The sequence below is a fragment of the Tamandua tetradactyla genome, chromosome 10, assembly GCF_023851605.1.
Source record: "Tamandua tetradactyla isolate mTamTet1 chromosome 10, mTamTet1.pri, whole genome shotgun sequence".
Classification (NCBI taxonomy): Eukaryota; Metazoa; Chordata; class Mammalia; order Pilosa; family Myrmecophagidae; genus Tamandua; species Tamandua tetradactyla.
In genome coordinates this window covers 23,593,293-23,614,308 of record NC_135336.1, presented here as the reverse complement: position 1 = coordinate 23,614,308, position 21,016 = coordinate 23,593,293, and the positions used below count along the sequence as shown (strand labels likewise).

Here is a 21,016-nt window from a genome sequence, read left to right as displayed (position 1 = left end):
AGGCACAAAGACTAGTATGCTTTTGACACAGCTCTCAAATTTCACGTTTGAGAATCACTTCTGTGTGGGGAGAAAGATATTATTATTCCCATTTTACAGATGAGGAAATAGAGGCCAAAGTAAATAACTGATCTGCTCCTGCTCCTGAGCTAATGAGTGGAAGCACCAGGACTCCAGGTGGGATGTTTAGGTGGCCATCTAGGGAAGAAGCTCCTATTTCCTGGGGTATGGACAACGAGTGGCCAGAGGTAAACTCATGGGGCCTAGAGTTCCAGTGGACCCTGAGAGCAATTAGTGGAAGGGATCAGAGGAGTCTGATCTATCCATCAGTCCTGAATCTCAAGGTAGCAAATGAAACCACCCAATCCCGGACCTTTAGCCAAAGCTATAGGTAGTCTAGAGACCAACTTCCAGGAAAAGGACTTCAGATGTTGGCGCACATCTTATGATCTGTCACTTTCCCCAAACAATACAGTGACAAGACCAAGTAGATCATCACGAAGGGGAAAGAAAGGGAAATCCCAAGCTGACTCAGCTGCCAGGCCTGGCATTTCATCTCCCTCCTGCCATACTTACGGTTCTGGATGGTAATCTTGCGCTGCCGGTAATCCACTCCCAGGACAGGCTCATTCTGTCCCCGCCGCTGGGCCACAATGCGAACTTCTCGCTGGCTGTCATTGCAGTCATTAGATGGGTCCTGTCCCAGAGATAAAGCTGCCTGGTATGCTGAGGAGACAGGACACATCCAAGTCTTAATGAGGAAATCCCTTAAGAAAGGTGCTCTTACTCTTCCCTAGAGCAGGATAGCTTCTCAATTTTTACCAAGCATACGAATTTCCACGGAATCTTATTAAACATGCAGATTCTGTCTAGGTAGGTATGAAGTGGGATCTGAGAGTCTGCATTTCTGATAAGCTCCCAGTGATGCCAATGCTATTGGTTCAGGGACCACAATTTGGTAAGACTCCAAAACCCCTAATAAGACATCACTTCCAAATTCTGGCTGATTCTCCCCATCTCCCATCCCAACTTCCTTGACTCACTTTTGGTAACCCCAGCCTCTGCTCTTATGCAGTTCATCCACCTGCCCTTAAAATAAGGATTAAAAGCTGTTACATCTGCCAAAGGTAAATAGCTATTACTCTAGAGTCTCTCCTCCCTCCTCTCTTCAACCCAGGTATTTTAAGAGTAACCCCTAGGAAACAATGCCTCAATTTAGAGAAGGGCCTTTTGGGGACAACACCAGGCTTATTGGGTGGCTAAGGGTCAGCTTTTGTGGTTCTACTCTAATCATATCGTGAAACATTACCCCAGAATTTATAAAAATAAAGCTTATGCTTTTCCCTGTTTTTCCCTCTTCTCCCAAAGCTTCCTTCCTTCCTACAAATAGAGGATCTATTTGTATTCTTAAATTTTCTAAAAGATTGTCTTATCTGGGTACCTTCCTTCCTTAAGAGAGGGCAGAGGCCAGCAAGTAGGGAAGAACTTTGGCTCCAGGCAGCAGAACTGAGATGAGTTGGGGAGTTGTTATTGAGAGGTAGAACCTGGCTAAACAATAGGTGGGACTGGATAGCACTAAGAAACATCCATCAACAAACGGATGTGGGTGGGCAGTGAGTTCTCCATCAGTGGAAGCGTTTAGTTAAAAGAAGAATGACTATCCACCTGGAAGGCTGTCTGCGGAAGGGAATGTGGCAATGGGGTCCTAGGCATCTTGAGGAGCATAGGAGTTTGTTCTTGACAGCACCCTAAGGTGATGGGGTGACGGGTCTGCATCATCATCTCCCATGCTGCCAGGGAACTTGCAATGGACAAGGAGGCAGGACTTGTTCTGCCTTTTACTTAATGTCTGAGCCACTTTAAAACTTTGGAGAAAAAGCTGGGCCATACATTCAAATAAATAAAATAGTATATGAGTTTTAATAAGTCATTTCATCTGCCGGGGGCTCAGTTTGTTATCTACAAAATGAGGCGTGATCTTTGTGGTTTCTTCTTGCTGTAAGGATCTCGGATCCTAAATAATGTCTAAACCCTAAAGGCAGTAATTCACAGGGGTGCCTGGAGCCCTGAGAGAGCAAAAGGGGGGAGGGCACTCACATGCAGAGTAGTAGTCAAAGATGGGGTCTTTGCAGAAGGACTTGAAGCGCCATGTCACCACCACGTCCTGGAGCTGGGCAGAAGTGGTGTAGTCACATTTGAGGATGACTGAGGCAAACAGGGTGACATAGCGCTCTGTGTCTTGGACCGTCACCAGCAAGGACAGGCACCCTGAAGCCAAGAGACAATGCTGATGTCAGTCCAGGCCTCTGGAGAGTGACCTACTTCTGCCATGGAGTAATCAAAACAATGCAAATGAGAAAAAAAAATTTTTTTTTCTGTCCTCCTGCCTGCCTCTGGTTGGGGAGCTCACAAGGCAGAACTTAAGTTCTTATTGTCCTGGGAAGTGGGTGGGGCAGGGACTTCACGAGGCACCCTAGAAGAGATGTGGGAGAAAGAAGAACAAGGACAGTCCCTTCCCCCACCAAGAGCTTACAGGCTATTGACAGTGATCATATATACAACAGGAAAAATATCAAATTAAGACCCCCTTATAATTCACTCTCCAAGGAGTGACCTTGCTAATACATTTTTTCCCATGTCATTTCTATTTGTAAAATGTTTTCCCATTTCCCCTAGGATAAATCTCAAACTCTGTAAGGACATCTACGAGGCCTGTCAGGTGTGCCTTCTGCCTCTCTCTACTGCCTCATCTCCCTTCACTCCCCACCTCACCCTCAGGGCTTCAGCCATTCTGAACTCAGTTCAGTCCTTCCCATGCTAGGCTCTGTCTCTTCTCAGGGTCTTCACATATGCGGAGCTCCCAGATCTTCACATATGTTGGAGCAATCTTTCTTACCACTGGCTACCTACTTCTCCCTTCACTAATTACATTCATTCTTTAGGTCTTCAGTTTAAACCTCACCTCCCTCAAGAAGCTACCCCTGACTACACAAGTCTGGAAGAGGGGCTTCCACTCTGTATACCCAAAGTGACTCTTACTTACCCAGGCAGCATTTTCCACCTTTCTTAGTGATGGACTGTTTGCAGCAGACTTTGAGAGAATGGGTCTTATGCTAGCTCACTGTTCAAACACCTGACCTATCTGACACCCAACAGATGTCTGTGGAATAAATGACTGACTGAATGACTAAGAATATATTAACCAGTGAACACTGACAGTACAGGCTGTTGACATAAGCATAGGACAATTTTTTTCTTAAAGGGTCAGACTGTGACAAACTTCACTGAAGAAAGACTTGAAGGAATTAAGAGATTTTCTTTTCTTTTTTGAAACTCCTCTCTACCCTCCAAACCTACAAACATACTGAGAGCTCCAGGTTTGCCTTGGTGAGGAACAAGGTGGTGCAGAAATGTCAGGTAGAATTTTCACATGGTCAGAGGTCTACACAGCCCAGAATCTTGTATTGTTCCTATGTAAGTATGATTTCTAGGCCAGGTGTAACGGGGTCCTCTTATGGGGAGGTTTAAGGTAGCGCTGTAGTACACAAACTTGAGTGTGCTTTAGAATCACCAGAAAAGCCCGTGAAATCCCAGACCACTGGGCCTCAGTAGGACTAGGGTGGGGCCTGAGAATTTATATTTCTAACAAATTTCTGGTAGATGCTGATGCTACTGGTCTGGGGACCATACTTTGAGAACCATTAGTGTAGACTAGTAAAAAAAAAAAAAATCACAAGTTTTGGAGCTAGGCACAATCGGGTTAAAATCAAACTTTGCTACTTACTTGGGCATTAGGCAAGTTATTTAACCTCTCTGAGCTTCTGTTTTTGCACCCATGAATGGGGATAATAACAGCAATAACCTCATCAGGTCATTGCAAGAATGCAATGGGATAATTCATTTATGGCACTTAGTTTACTGCCTGGCAGATAGCGCTGCCATATTACCGTTAGTGTATGAGACTTTTTCTCTTGTCTCCCTTATTATAAGGACCAAGAGGAAAGGAGTTCAAGCTGGGGTTCTTCCCAGTAAAGTTCTCAGGTGGAGTCAACTGAATTTTGATGGAGTTATCACCCACAAAACACATATAGTCATCCCCTTACAGAGCAGATGGCTAGGTTCAATAACTGGAGCTGCATGGTCCTGGGTCGTGCCTCACCTTTTGGCCACAGTCCTCATAAATCAGTCCTCTGAGGCCTGCAGATAGACAACTGCACCCCTTTGCTCACTTCCCATGGAAAGAGACAATGCTGCTCAAGATAAGTGCTGGCCCCCAGAGAAGACAAAGCCATCTCCAGGCCTGGGCTGCAATGAAGATGGTCTCATAACAGCCATGCTGGCGGAGCTATAGAAATGCAGAGAGAGGTTTCATGGAAGGAAAAAACTTAAACTAGACCCTTTAACTCAGGCAGGATTAAGATTACAATGAGAAGGACTAGGGCCTGATGAAGGCAGGGGCAGAGAAACAAAATATTCCAGGAAAGAAGAAAGGAGTGAACAAAGGCCCTTATCAGGAAGGAATTGCTTGGGGGAACTTGGAGGAACCCAATTTAGCCGGAGATTCTCCCTGTATGAGAGACAGAAGGATAAGTAAGGCTGAGCTGATGGCAGTGGTGGAGGCATGGGGGGCAGAGTCTAAATCTCAATCCAGTGCCTATTTCTAGTTAACAGATAATCACTGAAGGCTTTTCTGAGGAAGAGTAATAGTATAAAAATGGTAATTTTAGGAAAATGGATAACTTCCTTATTCAGCAGTGTTTTAGTTTGTAAATGCTGGTGGAATGCAATATGCCAGAAATGGAATGGCTTTTAAAAAGGGAATTTATTAAGTTTACAATTTATTAAGTTTACAAGTTTACAATTCTAAGGCCATAAAAATGTCCAAGCTAAGACATCCAGAAAAAAGATACCTTGACTCAGAGAAGGCCAATGCCTGTCACATCGGAAGATACGTGGCTGATATCTGATGGTCCATGTTTCAGGTTCTGTTGCCTCTAGCTTCTGAGGCCAGTGGTTTTCTCTTTAAACATCTGTGGGCCTTCACCTAGCTCCTTCAGGAAACAACTCTGGGTTCTGGCTTGCTTGGTATATCATGGGAAGAAGGCACATGATGACGTCTGCTGGATTCTGCATTTCCAAACATCCTGTCTAGGTGTCTGCTCTCTCTCTCAGCACTCCAAGCATCTCCAAATGTCTGCGTCTGTGTCAGCTCTCAAGCAACTGTGCTTTTCCAAAATGTCTCCCGTTTTAAAGAGCTCCAATAAACTAATCAAGACCCACCTTGAATGCATAGTGACATCTCCATCTAATCAAAAGATCACTCCCACAGTTGAGTGGATTATATCTCCATGGAAACAATCTAATTTAAGGGTCCTACCCTACAATATTGAATCAGGATTAGAAGAATAAGGCTTTTCTGGGGTACATAATTTCAAACCAGCACAAGCAGTAAATGGAAAAATAACATCATTTTGAGAATAAGCCTAAGTAGTTTATCTCTACCAGCTGCAGGAAACCAAGAAATTTGTGCCACTCAGAACAGAAGGGCCAGTAACCAGCATCTGGTTACTCCTTCTCATTGTAATCTTAATCCTGCCTGACTTAAAGGGTCTAGTTTAAGTTTCTTCCTTCCTAATAATAGATTATTTTGCAATCTGCTTTTTCATTCTTGCTCCCCTTCCCTCACCACCCCCTTTGAGTTTTTTGTTATTGTTTGTCTCTTCGTTTCAGAACTGACCAGAAATAGACCTTGGAGCTTTCACCCACCACAGCTCTAACTAAATGAAGGAAGCGATTACAGTTAAGATCTTGACAATGAAGGGGCGCCATTGATAACACTGGTTTACTTTGTTCAGTTACACTATTCAGACTGGAATAGAGAGGAAAATACAGATCTGTGTTTTAAACAAAATATTTCAAATATTATACATTAAATGTGATCCCTGGGAGTTGGTAAGCTTTGCCTACTTCATATCCCACAAATCTGAGGCTTGCAAAAATTTAGTGACTTGTCTGTGGTCATTTATTTTCTAACGGGGCACCAAGTCAAGACCCTACCCCTCAGCAGCTCTCTTGCCAGCCGTTCTAGTTTGCTAGCTGCCAGAATGCAACACACCAGAGATGGATTGGCTTTTAATAAAAGGGGATTTATTTCATTAGTTCTTCAGAGGAAAGGCAGCTAACTTTCAACTGAGGTTCTTTCTTACACGGGAAGGCACAGGGTGCTCTCTGCTGGCCTTCTCTCCAGATCTCTGAGTTCCAACAACTTTCCCTGGAGTGATTCCTTTCTGCATCCTCACAGACCTGGGCTGAGCTGCGAGTGCTGAGATGAGGTATGCTGAGCTACTTGGGCTGTGTTACGTTGAACTCTTTCATTTAAGCACCAGCCAATTAAATCAAACATCATTCATTGCAGCAGGCATGCCTCCTAGCCAATGGCAGATGTAATCAGCGACAGATGAGCTTCACATGCCACTGGCTCATTCATGTCCACAGCAATAGAACTAGGCACCTTCATCTGACACCTGAGCCTAACAACACACCAACAAAGGAAGAAACTTGGTGTTCATAAGCTTGCATATAATTGCAGTGTGTGGCAACACTCTATGAGCAGTAATTAAAATACAACTGGCAGCATGATTAATATTCTACATGTTCTTTATTTGGTTGAATGGTAATTCAGCACAAATAGCAGTTTATTAAAAGGACTCTAGACAACATTACTTGTACAGAGGTGGAGCATTTGGGCGGGTGGGGGTGGGGGGCTGCTATGGATCAGAAAAGGAAATTTGGCTGGAGCCCAGAAGTTGCTTTGCGGTAGCTTTGAAGATTGCTGAATCTGATACCCGGGGGGAAGGGAATGGAGACAAGGTGATCACTTTTGTGAACAAATATGCAGTCAGCTCCCATTACACAAATGTATTTGTTATGGGCAAACCATGCTTGGTGTGACCCAACTCACCTTCACCAACATCAGCACTAGTTTTTCTGCCTGGGTACTCTCCCCATTCCCCTTCTATTCCTTCCATTATGTGATTTTTTTTAAAAATATGTCAGGTTCCTATATTCTGACCATGTAGGAGAGCTAATTTACATTTACCGCCGGGGGTCTGCCAATCCCACAGCATCCTACACAGCTCCCAGACCTTCACCCCCAAACTTCCACCTGCTGGCGCGCGCACACACACACACACACACACACACACAGAGTGGGGAAGAGTACTAGAAGCAAAGATAATGAACCACCCAGCAAATTCTGCTCTCTTTTTCCCATTGATTGCTACTGGGATCTCAGCATCCACTGGGTGTCTGGAAATAAACACATATTACCTTTAATCCTTACACAATCCCTAGATTAGGTCTGTGCTGGTTTGAAACTGTTGTGTACCCCAGAAAAGCCATGTTCTTTAATCCTGATTCAATATAGTTGGGTGGGATCTTTTTTATTAAGTTGTTTCATGGAGATGTGCCCCACCCAATTGTGGATGGGACCTTTTGATTAGGTGGTTTCCATGAAAATGTGTCTCTACCCATTCAAGGTAAGGTCACTTACTGGAGTCCTTTAAAAGGGAACCACTTCGGAAAAAGCTTCAGAGCCAACACAGAAAGAGACATTTGGAGATGCCAAAAGAAAATACACACAGGGAAGCTCCCTGAAAACCAGAAGCCAAAGGACCAGCAGACACCAGCCATATTCCTTCCCAGCTAACAGAGGTGTTTCAGATCTATCGGCCTTTATTGAGTCAAGGTATTCTTCTCTGGATGCCTTAGTTTGGACATTTTTATGGCCTTAGGACTGTAATTGTGTAACTTAATAAATTCCCTTGATAAAAGCCAACCTATTTCAGGTGTATGGATGGTTCAGTGGTAGAATGCTCGCCTTCCATGTGGGAAACCTGGGTTCAATTCCTGGACCATGCACTGCTCCCCCCCTGCCCCAAAAAAAAAGCCAACCCATTTCTGATATATTGCATTCCGGTAGCACTAGCAAACCAAAACAAGGTCTCACTCCTGCTCATATATGAGGAGCAGAAGTTCAGAGCATATAAACCAAGCCACCATGTGTTCAGCATCACATACCTAATAAGTCTCAGCTTGAGGATTCAAATTGTGTTGCTGGCACCAAAAACCAATTTTTCCCAAAGCAGGCAAGATTGACCTTCCAAGAGGAAGGGAAGCTAGACTCTCAGAAAGCAGGATTTTCTTGACTGGGAGGGAGAAAAAGGAAGTGGCAAGACACCCTATCTTTAGGGCAAAAATCTCCCATCTTTCTTTTCCTTGAATCTCTAACCCTTCTGTAAAACTAACCATAGTGGGCATGTACAGCACTATTCAGGTAAGGTTTTCAAGCAGAGACCAAAAGTGGCAGATTCTGGGCTGAAAATATGAACAGGTTCAACAAGATAAATCCCCTCATTATAGATGTCCTGGTTGAATTTTGCTCTTTTAAACTGTGCTCCACAAGTTTCCAAATTCTTAAAACATGTTGCAATTGCTCAGCCTTCCTTCACATTATGACATTTCCTTTTCCCCAGTTATTGCCACCTGATCTCCTGGGTGCCCATATCATTTTCTCTAACAAACTCTAATTCTGTAGCCAAGCTTCCTGAGTTTAGATTCTACTTCCATTCCCCACCAGCTACAAAACCAGCTAAGTTATTTCCAAAATACACTTGTTTCTTCAAATGCAAAATTGGGATGATGATACTTGCCTCACAGAGCTGTGATGAGGATTAAATGATGTAATAAATGTCCAGCATTTAGCAGAGTGCCTGGGACATAGTAGATACTCAGAAGCATAAACTATTATTATCATTTGTACTTATCTTGCCTATCTTAAGAGACTGATCTCAGGCTAGACCAGCATTTGAAAGCATTGTGAAAGAATTAAAATGATGCAAATACAAATTTAAACTCTACCACTGTCTTCTCTTTGCAAAATGAGCTAATGCATCAAGAGCTTTAAAATCTGTGCTTAGGTTACCGCCTCTGTCATTTAAGGGTAGAAAGGTAACTTCAGATGAGATATTAAAGCACCTGGGAAGAAGGAAAGGGGAAGGGGAATCTTTGTTTCCCACCATGAGGTACTTTCCAAGACTACGCAGCAGTGCAAAGTGGGGACTACCATCTGATATTAAAGCGGAAGGAAAAACACACCCATGAAAGAAGAGTATTTTCACAACTAAATGCTATGTGTTCCCAAATTTATGCATCTTTTTGTACATTTATTTATTCATCTGTTTTCCTTGCAGGAAAGATGTTCTACAGTTTCTAGAACATATTAGCCACAAAGCATAGTGATACAGGAGCAAAACTTGTTTTTTAACTAAGATCTGTTTCCAGAGGATTGAATGGCATTTCCCATCCTTTACACATGAAAGGTCCTGCTTGCAAGGGGGCACTGTGCGGGAGGTAAAGCATAGCCTATTCTAGAATGGAGCAGAGTTCTGGTGCAGACCATGATGGAAATTTTCGATTCTCAAGTGTTTTTCAGACACACAACACCTCTGCTCCATTAAATAGGTTAACAAAAAGTACACAACTTCAATCCTATCAGAGTTTACGTCTGAGTAGGCTATCTACCACGGTGTATTTGCCATCAGTACTTGTAACATTACCGTAGATAACAGTGCAAATATGAGAGGAATCAAAGGGAAGAGGGACTGGCAATGAGTAACGGACAAGAAGTAGGGGAGCGAGAGTTGGGAAACGAAAGGAGACAGAGGAGCAAGGTGAATGGAGGGGGGACAGGAATCATGTCTAGGTATCCCATGTTTAAAAAGAGCATAGCTGAGGGTGGCACTGAGCATGCGGCTACTTTGGAAAGGGAAATGACACATATTGAGCACTTTCTATGTTTGGGGGCATGGTATTGTCACTTTATATAAATCGTCTCATTTAATCTTTGCCAAAAAACGACAAAAAATGTGAGATAAGCCCTATTTTATCTCAATTTTATAGGTGAGCAAGATCCTTAGGAAGGTTAAGTAACTTGTTTAAAGTCAGAGAACTAGTAAGTGTAGCAAAGCTGGATTTAAACTTAGACCTCTAAACTTTCAAAGCCAACATCTTTTCCCTGATACCAACCTGTTTTCTAAATGGTTGCAGTTTAAACTCTCTTAATGGCTACTCGAGAATTTAAGGAAAACTCACAAATTTATTTTAAGCATTTTGAACGGAAACCCTATTTCTTTTTTCTTTCTTAATATAATAGAAATAAAAAGTAAGAAATTTCAAACGATGGAGGAAAGAATAAAGTTTCTGCTAGCTCACCACCAATTCCTCTCTCCAGAAATAATCACTACTGATAATTCAGTGTTCACCCTTCCATATTATTTTTATGCTTTTTTTTAAAAAAAACAATCATATTAAGTATACTGGCTTACAACTTTGCTTTTTAATTCAAATTAATGATGCATTATTATATTCTCTATCACTATATATAGATCCACTTTCTTAGTGGCTGCATGAAAACTCACAGTACAAATAGATGTAATTTATTTGCGCATTCTCCTAATGATAGGCATTTAGGTTGCTTCTGACATTTCACTACTATAAGCAATACTGAAGTGACTATCTTTATACAAATACCTCTTCAAATGTATATTTTTATTTGAGTAGGACATGTTTCTCCAAATGAGATTGCTGGGTCAAGGGAAATAAGCCTTTTATAATTTAATACATACTTCAGGAAAGAAATCCTTATTCTCATGAACAGTGTGTGACAGTTCCATGTTTTCACCACAACCTTTTCAACAGGGTAAAATGTCAAGCTTGAAAAAATTTTGATAATTTACAAGGTGGAAAAAAATCAGCCACTCAGGTGGTTTTAAGTGGACATTCCTTTGGTGATTAGAGGGGGAGGACTACAATCTGGTTGAAATGCAGATGGCTGGGGGTTTCCCAAGGTCAGTCACCCAGGTTCCTGACTCATTCTTGGCCCCACATACTAATCTCTGAACACGTGCAAATTTGGGCCTCACCAGAATGACAAATTTCTTTATGTACGGACCTGCAGGGGTTCCTCATTCATATATTTATTGAGTACCTACTATAAGCCAGGGGCTGTTCTAGATGATGGGCATACAATAGTGAACAAGAGAGAAAATGCCCTGCACTCTTGGAACTAACACACTTAAGGGGAGACTCAGACAATACACAAGCAAACACAGACAAGCCTTATAGAGTTCTCAGAAACTGTGAGAACTTTAAATATTAAATTATACTACTGAACAACAAAGAGACTGGACTGATCTGCATATCCAAATGTTCTTGATATCCCTTCTTGGTTGTTCCAAATTCTAAAGCAAGTCCAAAATCGAAATCATCATACAAACCTAGTCCTTGCCCATGTTTCCAATCTCAGCAAGACTAAAAACCAGGAATCATCCTTGACATCTTTCTCTCCTTTAGTCTACATAGACAAGTTATCATCAAGCTCAATTTATCTCCCAGGTATTTCTGGAATATCTATCTCTCTTTCTCCATCTTCTTCATTACCACCCTGGTATGAGTTACTATCATTTCCAGCTTGGATGCTGCTTCAGCTTAAATGGTACATGCACATGCTCTGGCTTCTCTCCATGTGGATTCTGCTCAAGTGGTAAAGTGAGTTCTCCAAGGTAAAATGTACTCACTTAATTTTTCTACTTCTTCTTAGCAGCCTCCAACAGTTTTCCACTGCTCTTAGGACAAAACCATGAAGTCATGTCCTTGACTTGGTCCCACCAAGTCCCACCCAACCTGGTCCCACCCAACCCCAGGAGAGTCTCATCTCCACCACACTCCCCATCCTTCCGTGCTCAGTCACACTGGAATTCTTCCATCCCTCAGACTCACACTAGCTCTTATCCTGTCTTACACATGCTATTCTTTGGTTTGGAATGATCATCCCTCCTTTCTTAGCCTTGCTAATTGCTATCTATCCTTTAGCTCTCAAGTATCACTTCTTCAAGTGAAAGCCTCCAGACTGCGCAAAATCTACCTTTTATATGCTCTTTCAGTACCTTGTATCTTGTTCTTGAGTCCTTCTTTTATGACCCTTGCCACAGTTGTATTTCTACACTTTCTTGTGTGATTATTTAGTTTATAACTGTCTCTCCTCTAGACTGCAAATACCACAAGGGCAAGGACATGCTGGCTTTCATTTGCCAGCACAGTGCCTTGCACATAATATGCAATAAATCTGCTGAATGAAAGAACAAATAAATTCAGGCAGGAAGCTAAATTGCTTAAAATAAATTTTAAGTTCAGAAAAGAAATGGTTAAAGTGAAGCAATGTAGCATGGCCAGACAAAAAGCAAAGAAGAAAAAGGTGTGTGTTGGGTGGGGGTGGGGAGGTGCAATAAGGGCAGAGTCCATATCAATGGGGACAAGGCTGTGAAAGTTAGTGAGGCCAGAATTTGTGAGCCTTGAATTCCAATCAAAGAGTTTATATCCTTATAAACTAAGGGTAGCTAGTGCAGGTTCTTGGAAGGAAGATTAAAGTGAAGGTGGGAAAGATTAACTCAGATAGGTTAACCAATCAGCTGGGAGGTGGATGGTCGGACATAGAGAGAAGTAGCAGGCATAGAGGCAAGGAGGTACTTAAAGTAGGCTATTGTGAGGTTTGTTGCCTGAAATAGAAAAGAAGGGGTCAATCCTGGGACTAAGCAACAGAACTCAGTGATTAAACAGACAAGGACTATGAAGGTGGTGTCAAAGCTGCTTTCTTCTACCCCATCTTACACTGGGATTTGCAGATCGAGAGATGTACTAATAAGGACCTGAGAAAGACAAGACTAGGTCCGAGTTTTTCCAATTCTTAAAACAAACAATTTTATTACCCTTCTCCAGTGGAATTCAAATCATGGAATAAATTATGGTGAAAAATCCAAGTGCACTATACAGTAATTACCCAGCATCTCATTCCACTTCATTGCTGTTGGGGCAAGATGTTCAGTAAATTAGTGTTTATTAGACATCCAGGGGGCAGTCCTTCTGGTTTTATTTCTGCATTCCAGGGTCCAACTAAACAAAATAAACCTGCTCCACAATATAAAACAGGGAAAAGAGCAATGTGCTAAGAGTGAGGACACCAGGCTTCTGGTGCCAGCTTTCACATTAACTTTGCTGTGTCACCCTGAAATACAACTTCCCTGGACCCAGCTTTCCTCATCTGTAAAACTGGATGGGAGTGATTTCTTCCCATTTTCAGTTGAGCACTGGGATTCTGCAAGGTGTCCCAGGGGCCACCTCTGGGGCAAGGGAGAAAAGCTGGATGGGTCATCTCCAGTCTACCAGCCCTAACCCTTTCACCCTGAGAAACTACTTCCCTTGTCTCCTATATCAGGGATCTTTGTCAAGTTTTATTAAGTCTTCAGTATGGTCCCCACATACCCATCCCTACTAGCAAGTGAAAATTACTAGTTGAATGCTCTCTTAGAATCCTGTCCCTTATTAGAGGTCAGCTGATTTCCCAAAGAATGAAAATACACATTGATAGCTGTGTGGACCTGAGAGCTAACACCTCCCTGTGATCTTAAAAAAAAAAAAAAAAAAAATTCACAACAGCACAAATGACACAGACCCTCTTGGAATTTGGGGGGAAAGCTAAACTTCCATTCCAAGAATAAACTCTGAGGTTGGATGAAGGCAACCAGCGCTATTAGGCAATAATGCAAAAGGATTGAGGTATGGGGATCTGGTTGGATGGTCACAAGGACTCAAGCCTTACAATTTTCTTTTGTTTAAGGAGCAAGTATTTACGTATTACTTGTGTAATAAAAATTTACTGCTTTATAAAGAAAAAACTTTAGAAAATTAAACGAAACAAAACCTGCCAACAAATGATTTCTACACAGCTCAGGGCAGACATCATGATAACATTACAGAGCTCTCTGACCTCAGAGGCTTTATCTGAAGTCCCAAGCCATGGCAACTAGCAACTTCCCAGTGCCCAAATCCGAGTTTTATACAAACCAACACTTTACGATTGTGGGACTTGAGATCCTAACCAGAAGATTGGGGCGCCTCTTTAGAAACAGAAGAGAACAAGGTCATGGACCAAAACGAACACACTCTTACACAGGGTTTTCCAAAGTACACAACACAAATTGCAGTGGGTTTTGAGAAAATCAATGTCCTGGACTTTTCTATTTAATGCAATTTGGGGATTATTGTCTATGAATTTAAATATCATTGGAAATAATGATTGATGTCAATTTTGTGTTTACTTTATCAGATCTTTTAATAGGATCTTTTGTGAACTTCTTTTTTTCTATTTTATAACTACATATTTGTGTGTGCGTGTCTGTACTGGTTCACAATGTAAACTATTTCTTACTGCGAGTAGTGAAAAAATAATTTAGAAACACTGCCGTAATCGATACCGACAGAGAGAGAGGAAGCTTGATTTTCACTCTGGTCATTTTTAGAAGTTCAGTTTTAAATAAAGAGGTAGGGGCAATGGGGAGGGCCCCAGCATTTCCTGAGTGGTGGCCGTCTTGAGGTAATAGATACTGAGCAGACATTTCTTGATCTGCATTCAGGACATAACCCTTGGCCTTACTGATGGGGGGTGAGCTGGAGAGGGGCTGGTTAGGAATTTTCCCCGTTTTCTAGATGAAGGAGGTGTAAGTAATTTGTCCAAAGTCACAGCTAGTAAGAGGCAAATCCAGGAGCCCAAACTGATAGTCAAGTTAAGGGTTATCTCACAGTTTCTTAGCCACAGGAGAAGGAGGAGTAAGGGAAGCTTCAGTTCTTTCTTTAAAGTTAGCTTTTAAAAAAACCTGCTTGGGTCTAAATCATGACTACCATTATCCTGATGGCTAATATTTATTGAGCCCTTTGTTCCAGGCACCACGTTAAGTGCTTTAAAACCTTCATTTCATTTACTCCTCACAAAAGCCATATGAGAAATGCACCGTTGTCCTCCCCCATTGACTGGAGGCTTCGAGCAATTAAGCAATTTTGTTCAGTGTCACAAAAACATCATGGATGCAAAATCCAAACCAGCATTAAATAGCTGACAAGGCTTTATTACATTTCCTACACATATCCGGGGAAATATCAACTAAAACAGCTATTTCCCCTCAAAGTGTTAGAGTCAAAACAGTTAGAATCTCAATTTTTCACCTATGAAATAGTGAGGCTAGATGTTCCTTTAGGACTTTTTCACTTCAGCATTATCTGATTATCAATCGTGTCGTGCAGTTTGGTTTCCATTTAAAGAATGCCAGCAAACGCTGCGGTCTGTATTCCTGGGCAATTTCCGCAGCCTGGGTACTAACACTCCAGGCTGGCTCAGGAACATCCAGAGCTCAGCTTTCTGAATGAAGTCTCTGCCCATTTAAGCAACTTGCTTACTATAAAAAGATACTCTTTGGGTATAATCACAGTACTTGGAAAATGTTCAGTGCTCTATATCCTTCCTAAAAATGGGACAGTTTTAAAAACACTATGACGGTGATTTCAGAATTGTGGTTTATACCCTGATGGGATCTTTGTCTGTCAATCTTCTTTTTTTTATTCTATTACGTTAGATGGCTGCAAAGCCCTAATGCTGGGAATGGAGAGCCCTGAGGCAGAGGTGGGCACAGACCTCTATTTTCCAGAAAAGGCAGCTTGAGCAGCCTCGGAAATCCCCACTTGTTGGGTTTGAGCTGACAATGCAAGGCATAGGAGAGAAGGCACAAGGCTGTGGACTGTTTTATGAATTTACTTTTATAGACTATGCTGGTGACTGTTCTGATGGAATTTCAAGCACTTCAGTTTGGGTGAGTTTAGTACATTTCCTTGTACTCAGAAATGCTGGGGTGTCCAACATTTAGTTTTGTCAGCTTCATCCAATTTATAGGACCTACATCCTGCAAAAAAAAAAAACTGTAATTCAGAGGAATTTCCTGGGAGATTCCAATTTCTTTACCTATCTTTGTGCAATCCTCCCTCCCTTTTATTTTCAGCATTAGACTTCACTCAAGTTATTGTAGAATCCTGGCTGAATAAGATTTGTTTACACCTAAGCAAGTCTCATGTTCTGTCAAGCTTGTAAAAATGGAATTCTGCCTGCACCTTCATATTACATCTTTTCCATCAGAGAAATAATATACTCAGATTAATCTATGAGCAAACTCTGAGAAAGGGGCAACTAGTCGTAAAAGGTGGGGGTGGGGGTCGGGGGTAAAACAAAATAAACTCTTTACACAGGGCTGACTTTCCAAGGGAACTTAGAAGGTCTTGTTCTTAAGTCACACCTACACCCCAATTTAAAATGGCTGAAGGCGCCTGAACATTCCAACATCGCTACTTGGTTTCACTCAGGTGGATACACTCCTGACCTACTTCCAAGAGACGTACCAAGATCCCTGATCCTTTCCAAAGCAGAAAGGCGATTTGGAAGGAGGTTGAGAGGATGATGGAGAGGGTGGGTGGTTGGCACCTGATGGGGAGATAATAAGCAAGGTGCAAAGTTGAGGAAGTGGGTGGACAGAAAGTAGAAAAGTGATACCGAAGAGCAAAAAGCCACACATCGCTGGTCCTGTAAAATAGATTCTGAATCATATTGAATTCTTTTTTTTTTTTTTTTTTTTTACCAAGGGCACATAATCAGCTCCCAAGAGTGAAATAAATGCAATTCTGAGGCAATGTCATCAAGCTTGGGTGTCACCATATCTAAAACCTAAAAGCAAGTATCAGATGAAAGGAAAAAGTAATGAGGAATTTCAAGAGCGGTGTTTCTGCCTATATCAGTTCAACTTTAGAGATCAACAAGTACTAATGACAGCAGGAGTGGAAAGCCAGACGTTCTGGGTTGTTTTCTTAGTTGCACCTGTTTCGAAAGGGCCGGGACTAGTAGAAGAAAATAGGTTCCCACAGACGGAAACTCGAGCTACAGGGAGCCACTTGAGAGCCGCGGCCCAGCCCTCGGCTGCCCTGCCCCGCGGCCAGTTCTGCAAGGCCAGGGCAGCCATGGCTTCCTGTCTGTTTGGACACAGGGTGAGTCCCCTTTCCCCAGGGCTCACCTGCTGGGAGGCAGGTGAGGAGAAGCAGCCAAGATGCAAGCAGCTCGAGGCCCATGTCTCTCGGGCCCCTTCCAGCTCAGGGGCTTCGGAGCGCCACGCCTTTCTTCATTAGCCGCCGCTATAGAAAGCGCTTCTTCTCGAAGGAATCCCTCGGCTGCAGCGCGGTGGGAGGGTAAGCGCTGGGCCCCGGGCAGGTATCGCGGGGCTCATCCTCACCTGGTGCGCTCACCGGGGCTCCGCCTCCCGCGCGGAGCTGCCGCGGTTTCCTGCTCCGCCCCCGGCTCGCGGATGACCGCCGCCGCTTTCCCAACCTGGCCAGCGCCCGTCCTGCAGGCCGCCGGGTGGCCTCCCTCCTCGCTCAGACAGTGTCTCCTGCAGAAAGTTTTGACCTTTCCTTCCAGAAGTTCTCAAGAAATCTCTCTCTTTCCACATTTCTCTCCCCTCTCCTGGTTAGAATTATGTGGATTTAACTTTCTGGGGGTTATTTCGTGCATTATACTTCTATTCATTCACTTAGGTATGCGTGGAAAACAATTTTTTTTTCATTGAAAAGACATTGATTTGAAGTTCACGGTAATGCCTGCTGAGGTTTTCCAGAACCTAAAGATGTAGGGTATGGTCTGTAAAATTAGACTTAAATTCCCCCCAATTCTAAAAGTAAAAGGTCCTCATTTTTGAAAAATCTGAAAAGTATAAATTAATGGAAATTAAAAAAACATTCTGCTCCCACCATTCATTGAGAGGCATTGTTGGTGTTAGTATTTATCTTTTAGACATTTAAAACATACATTTCTTTACATAGTTGTGATCGTACTGTCTCTTGTTTTTGGTGTCTTGAGTTTTCTACTTAAGGTTAGAAGATATATCCCCTTAGTCCAAAATTACCATAAAGATTAAGATCTTTCCTCTTATGAAAGTACCATACTTCATTTAACCGATCTCCTAACACAGGAAAACAGATTTGAGGTGCAATTGTTTATATTGATAAGCAGTATATATGTTTATGGAAATTACTTTCATTTCTAAATTATAAATTTTACCCAAGTCCTAATGACCAACTAATAAACAAAGTTTGAAGTACTCAAAAAAGTGAACTGACCAGGATCTACAAGGTCATCCTCATATTCTAGGTGGTTTATGCTGACTGTCTCATTTTATCTCTCACAACAGTCTACAAGTGATATGTTATCACTTACAGATAAGGAAACTAAGGTTCAACAAGGTTGATTAAAGTAGCTCGAGGACACACGCTTACTAAGCAGTGGAGGCAGGATTTGAACCCAGGGCTTTTATCTTCCCTAAAAACACCCTGGTCTTTGAGTCTTGCATCTTCTCATTTTTGCCAATGCCACTCACTCTGCCTTGGATGCCTCCCATCTTTTCCAATCCTCAACTCTCATAATCCTAGGCCTTATTAATCTGCAGCCTTTAAAAAAGAGTATCTGATTTGGAAAGATGTTATAATGCATTATTGAATGAAGTCATTTACCAAATGGCATGGATGATGTACTTCTGTCTATATCCTCCTATCATCCGTCCATCCATCTATCTATCTATCTATCTATCTATCTATCTATCTATCTATCTATCTATCTATCTATCTACCTACCTAGAAAGAGATGAGAGAGAGGGAGGGAGAGATTGGTCTAGGGATTGGATGACTAAAATATAAAAAAAGGGTTATCTCCATGTGGTGAGAATCTATGGATAATTTTTTTTTCAATTTAATGAAATGGTGGTCAATTGCCTTTCTAAGAAAAGGGAAAGAAAGAAAAAGAAATTCAACCTTCTAGGACTAGTTGGAAGCTATATAGCTTTCAAAGAACTTTCCTAATAATTTCAGAGGCAAGTGATAACTTTCTTATTTAAATAGTTTTTAAGTCTCTGGGACTTCTTATTGCATTCTATTTTATCCATCAGTTGAGATTTGCAATGGTAGACACTGTGCCTGATCCCTCTTTGAATCTCTCACAGCTTCCTATTCAATGCCTTACTCCTAGTAAATAAAAAATCATTTGTGAATGAATGAGTGAATCAAAGAACAAAGCAGTGGCACACAGTCCTGGAATATCTCTTTGCTATTCTGCCTGAAGCTCAGCAACCCTTTACAGACCTCAGTCATTCCAAGGTCAAGGACTCTAGGTCTCTTGCACCAGACCACCTAGGATGTAGCCCCAGTATCTCTTTCCATGGCAGGAACCCACAGGGAGGAGTGAAGTGAAGCAGCAGAGAAGGACATTCTTGCCTTTGCCAACCAGCCAACCAATAACACTGGAAAGTCACGTACACAATGGGCGATGTGAATAGATGGCAAACCATTTTATACGTCTCTCCCTTATCAGGGATCTTTCATTGACGCCCTCCCTCCCAGCCATCCCCTTTTTCTTCAAGAAAATAACTATAAAGATGTATTACACACAGTTTCTGTCCATCAGGAAACCCATTCTGGTCACGACCTTGGAAATCAATGTCATTTCTCCTGTACACATTTCCTGCCCTGCTCTGCTGTAAAGGATCTTCTCCACTGCTGCTGCTGGTGCCCCTCATCTCACCTTCAGTGATTAACTCCTGTTGACACACCCAGGGTCCTTGTCCTGGATCTGAGGTGAGGTCTCCAGTGAGTCCTCTCTCCCCACTTCTTCTCTTTCTCTCCATCAGGTTGGCCTCCAGCTCCCTGATGGGCCTTGTGATGGTTAGTTTTATGCATCAACTTGGCTGGGCTGTGGGATCCAGTTGTTTGGTCAAGGATTAGCCTAGATAAAGTCAACTATAATCAGTTGACTTTAAGTAAAGGAGATCACCATCCATAATGTGGATGGACTTCATCCAATCAATTGAAGGCCTTAAGAGCAAAGAACTGAATTTTCCAGAGGAAGAAGAAATCTTAAGACTGCATCAGTTCTTACCAGAATTTCTAGCCTGCCAACCTATCCTACAGATTTCAGACTTACCAGCCCCCACAATTGTGCAAGCCAATTCCTTAAAATAAATCTCTTTATATACACTAATTAAATATAATTAGTGTATATACACTAATGTTACATATATACACACACATACACATATCCTGTTGGTTCTGTTTCTCTGGACAACCCTGACAGATACAGGCCTCTTCACTATAAATGTTTTCTTGTAGCCTCTTCTCTTCTAGAAAGTAGGAAGTAAATTCAGGAAGTGCTTGGCTAAAGCTAGATGAAGCCCTTTGGCTTCATCAGGGATCTCAGCTCAAGAGCAGCAGCACCAGGACTCACCCTTCAAATGCAAGTGAGAAGGGCTCCCTAGCCTCTGTGAGAAACTCTGTTCATGCTCCAAGAAACACTGTATATGATTTGTGTCATTTCCTAGCTTTGTGAATTGTCCTAGGCAAAATTTCAATTTCAGTCTAAAAATTGTGAGCCCTCTCTTTTCCCACAACTTCCTCCCACTTCCCTCAGCCCTTGGCTTTGGTATAAAGGTCATTTTTAATATTAGTCTAAGCTGGCATTTCTCAATGTTTGTTCCATGGAACAGTAGTTCCATGAAATGTCAATAAATAGTTTACAAAAACTTTTGAACAAATAAGTTTAAGAAATACTGGATTAAACTAAATGAAACTCTTTTTCAGAACTTGTCAACCTCTAGGGTGCTACTCTACATTGCAGTCTCCAGAGAAATAGGATATGTAGCCTTTTCCAAATTATTCAACCAAAAATCCCTTTTTTGCTTACGTATGTCTTAGGGCAGAGGTTCCATGGAACACCTTTTGGGAAATCCTTGTGGTTTAAATAAGACATAATTGGAGGGATAAATTGGAGATATCTATAGAAATAAAAATTAAGTTTAACAAAAGTTATCCCAAGTACGGTAGAATTAGAAATTCCTTATTTTCTCTTGAAAACCATTCATTTGATTGACTATCTCTGTGATTTCACTTGGAATGAAAACTTCAGTTAATTTTATTTACAGTTGTTTCTCCACCATTTATTGTGCACTATGTACCAGGCAATGTTCTAAGTGCCTTACATGTATTATCTCTG

General features: G+C 41.9%; 1 protein-coding gene across 6 annotated transcripts in view; it reads right to left on the bottom strand.

The window, feature by feature from the left end:
- Window positions 1-17,258, bottom strand: part of ILDR1 (immunoglobulin like domain containing receptor 1) — a 40,141-nt gene extending 22,883 nt beyond the window's left edge. For 5 of the 6 annotated variants that reach the window (XM_077118171.1, XM_077118170.1, XM_077118172.1 and 2 more), the window contains exons 1-3: window positions 17,001-17,258; window positions 2,098-2,268; window positions 577-726 (exon numbers count right to left, since the gene is read on the bottom strand). In XM_077118171.1, coding sequence (XP_076974286.1) covers window positions 577-726; window positions 2,098-2,268; window positions 17,001-17,055 — 376 coding nt within the window. In that variant the 5' untranslated portion in view covers window positions 17,056-17,258. The remainder of the gene's footprint in view (window positions 1-576; window positions 727-2,097; window positions 2,269-17,000) is intronic. The other variant, XM_077118175.1, reaches the window with a different exon arrangement.
- Between the last annotated feature and the right edge of the window lie 3,758 nt (window positions 17,259-21,016).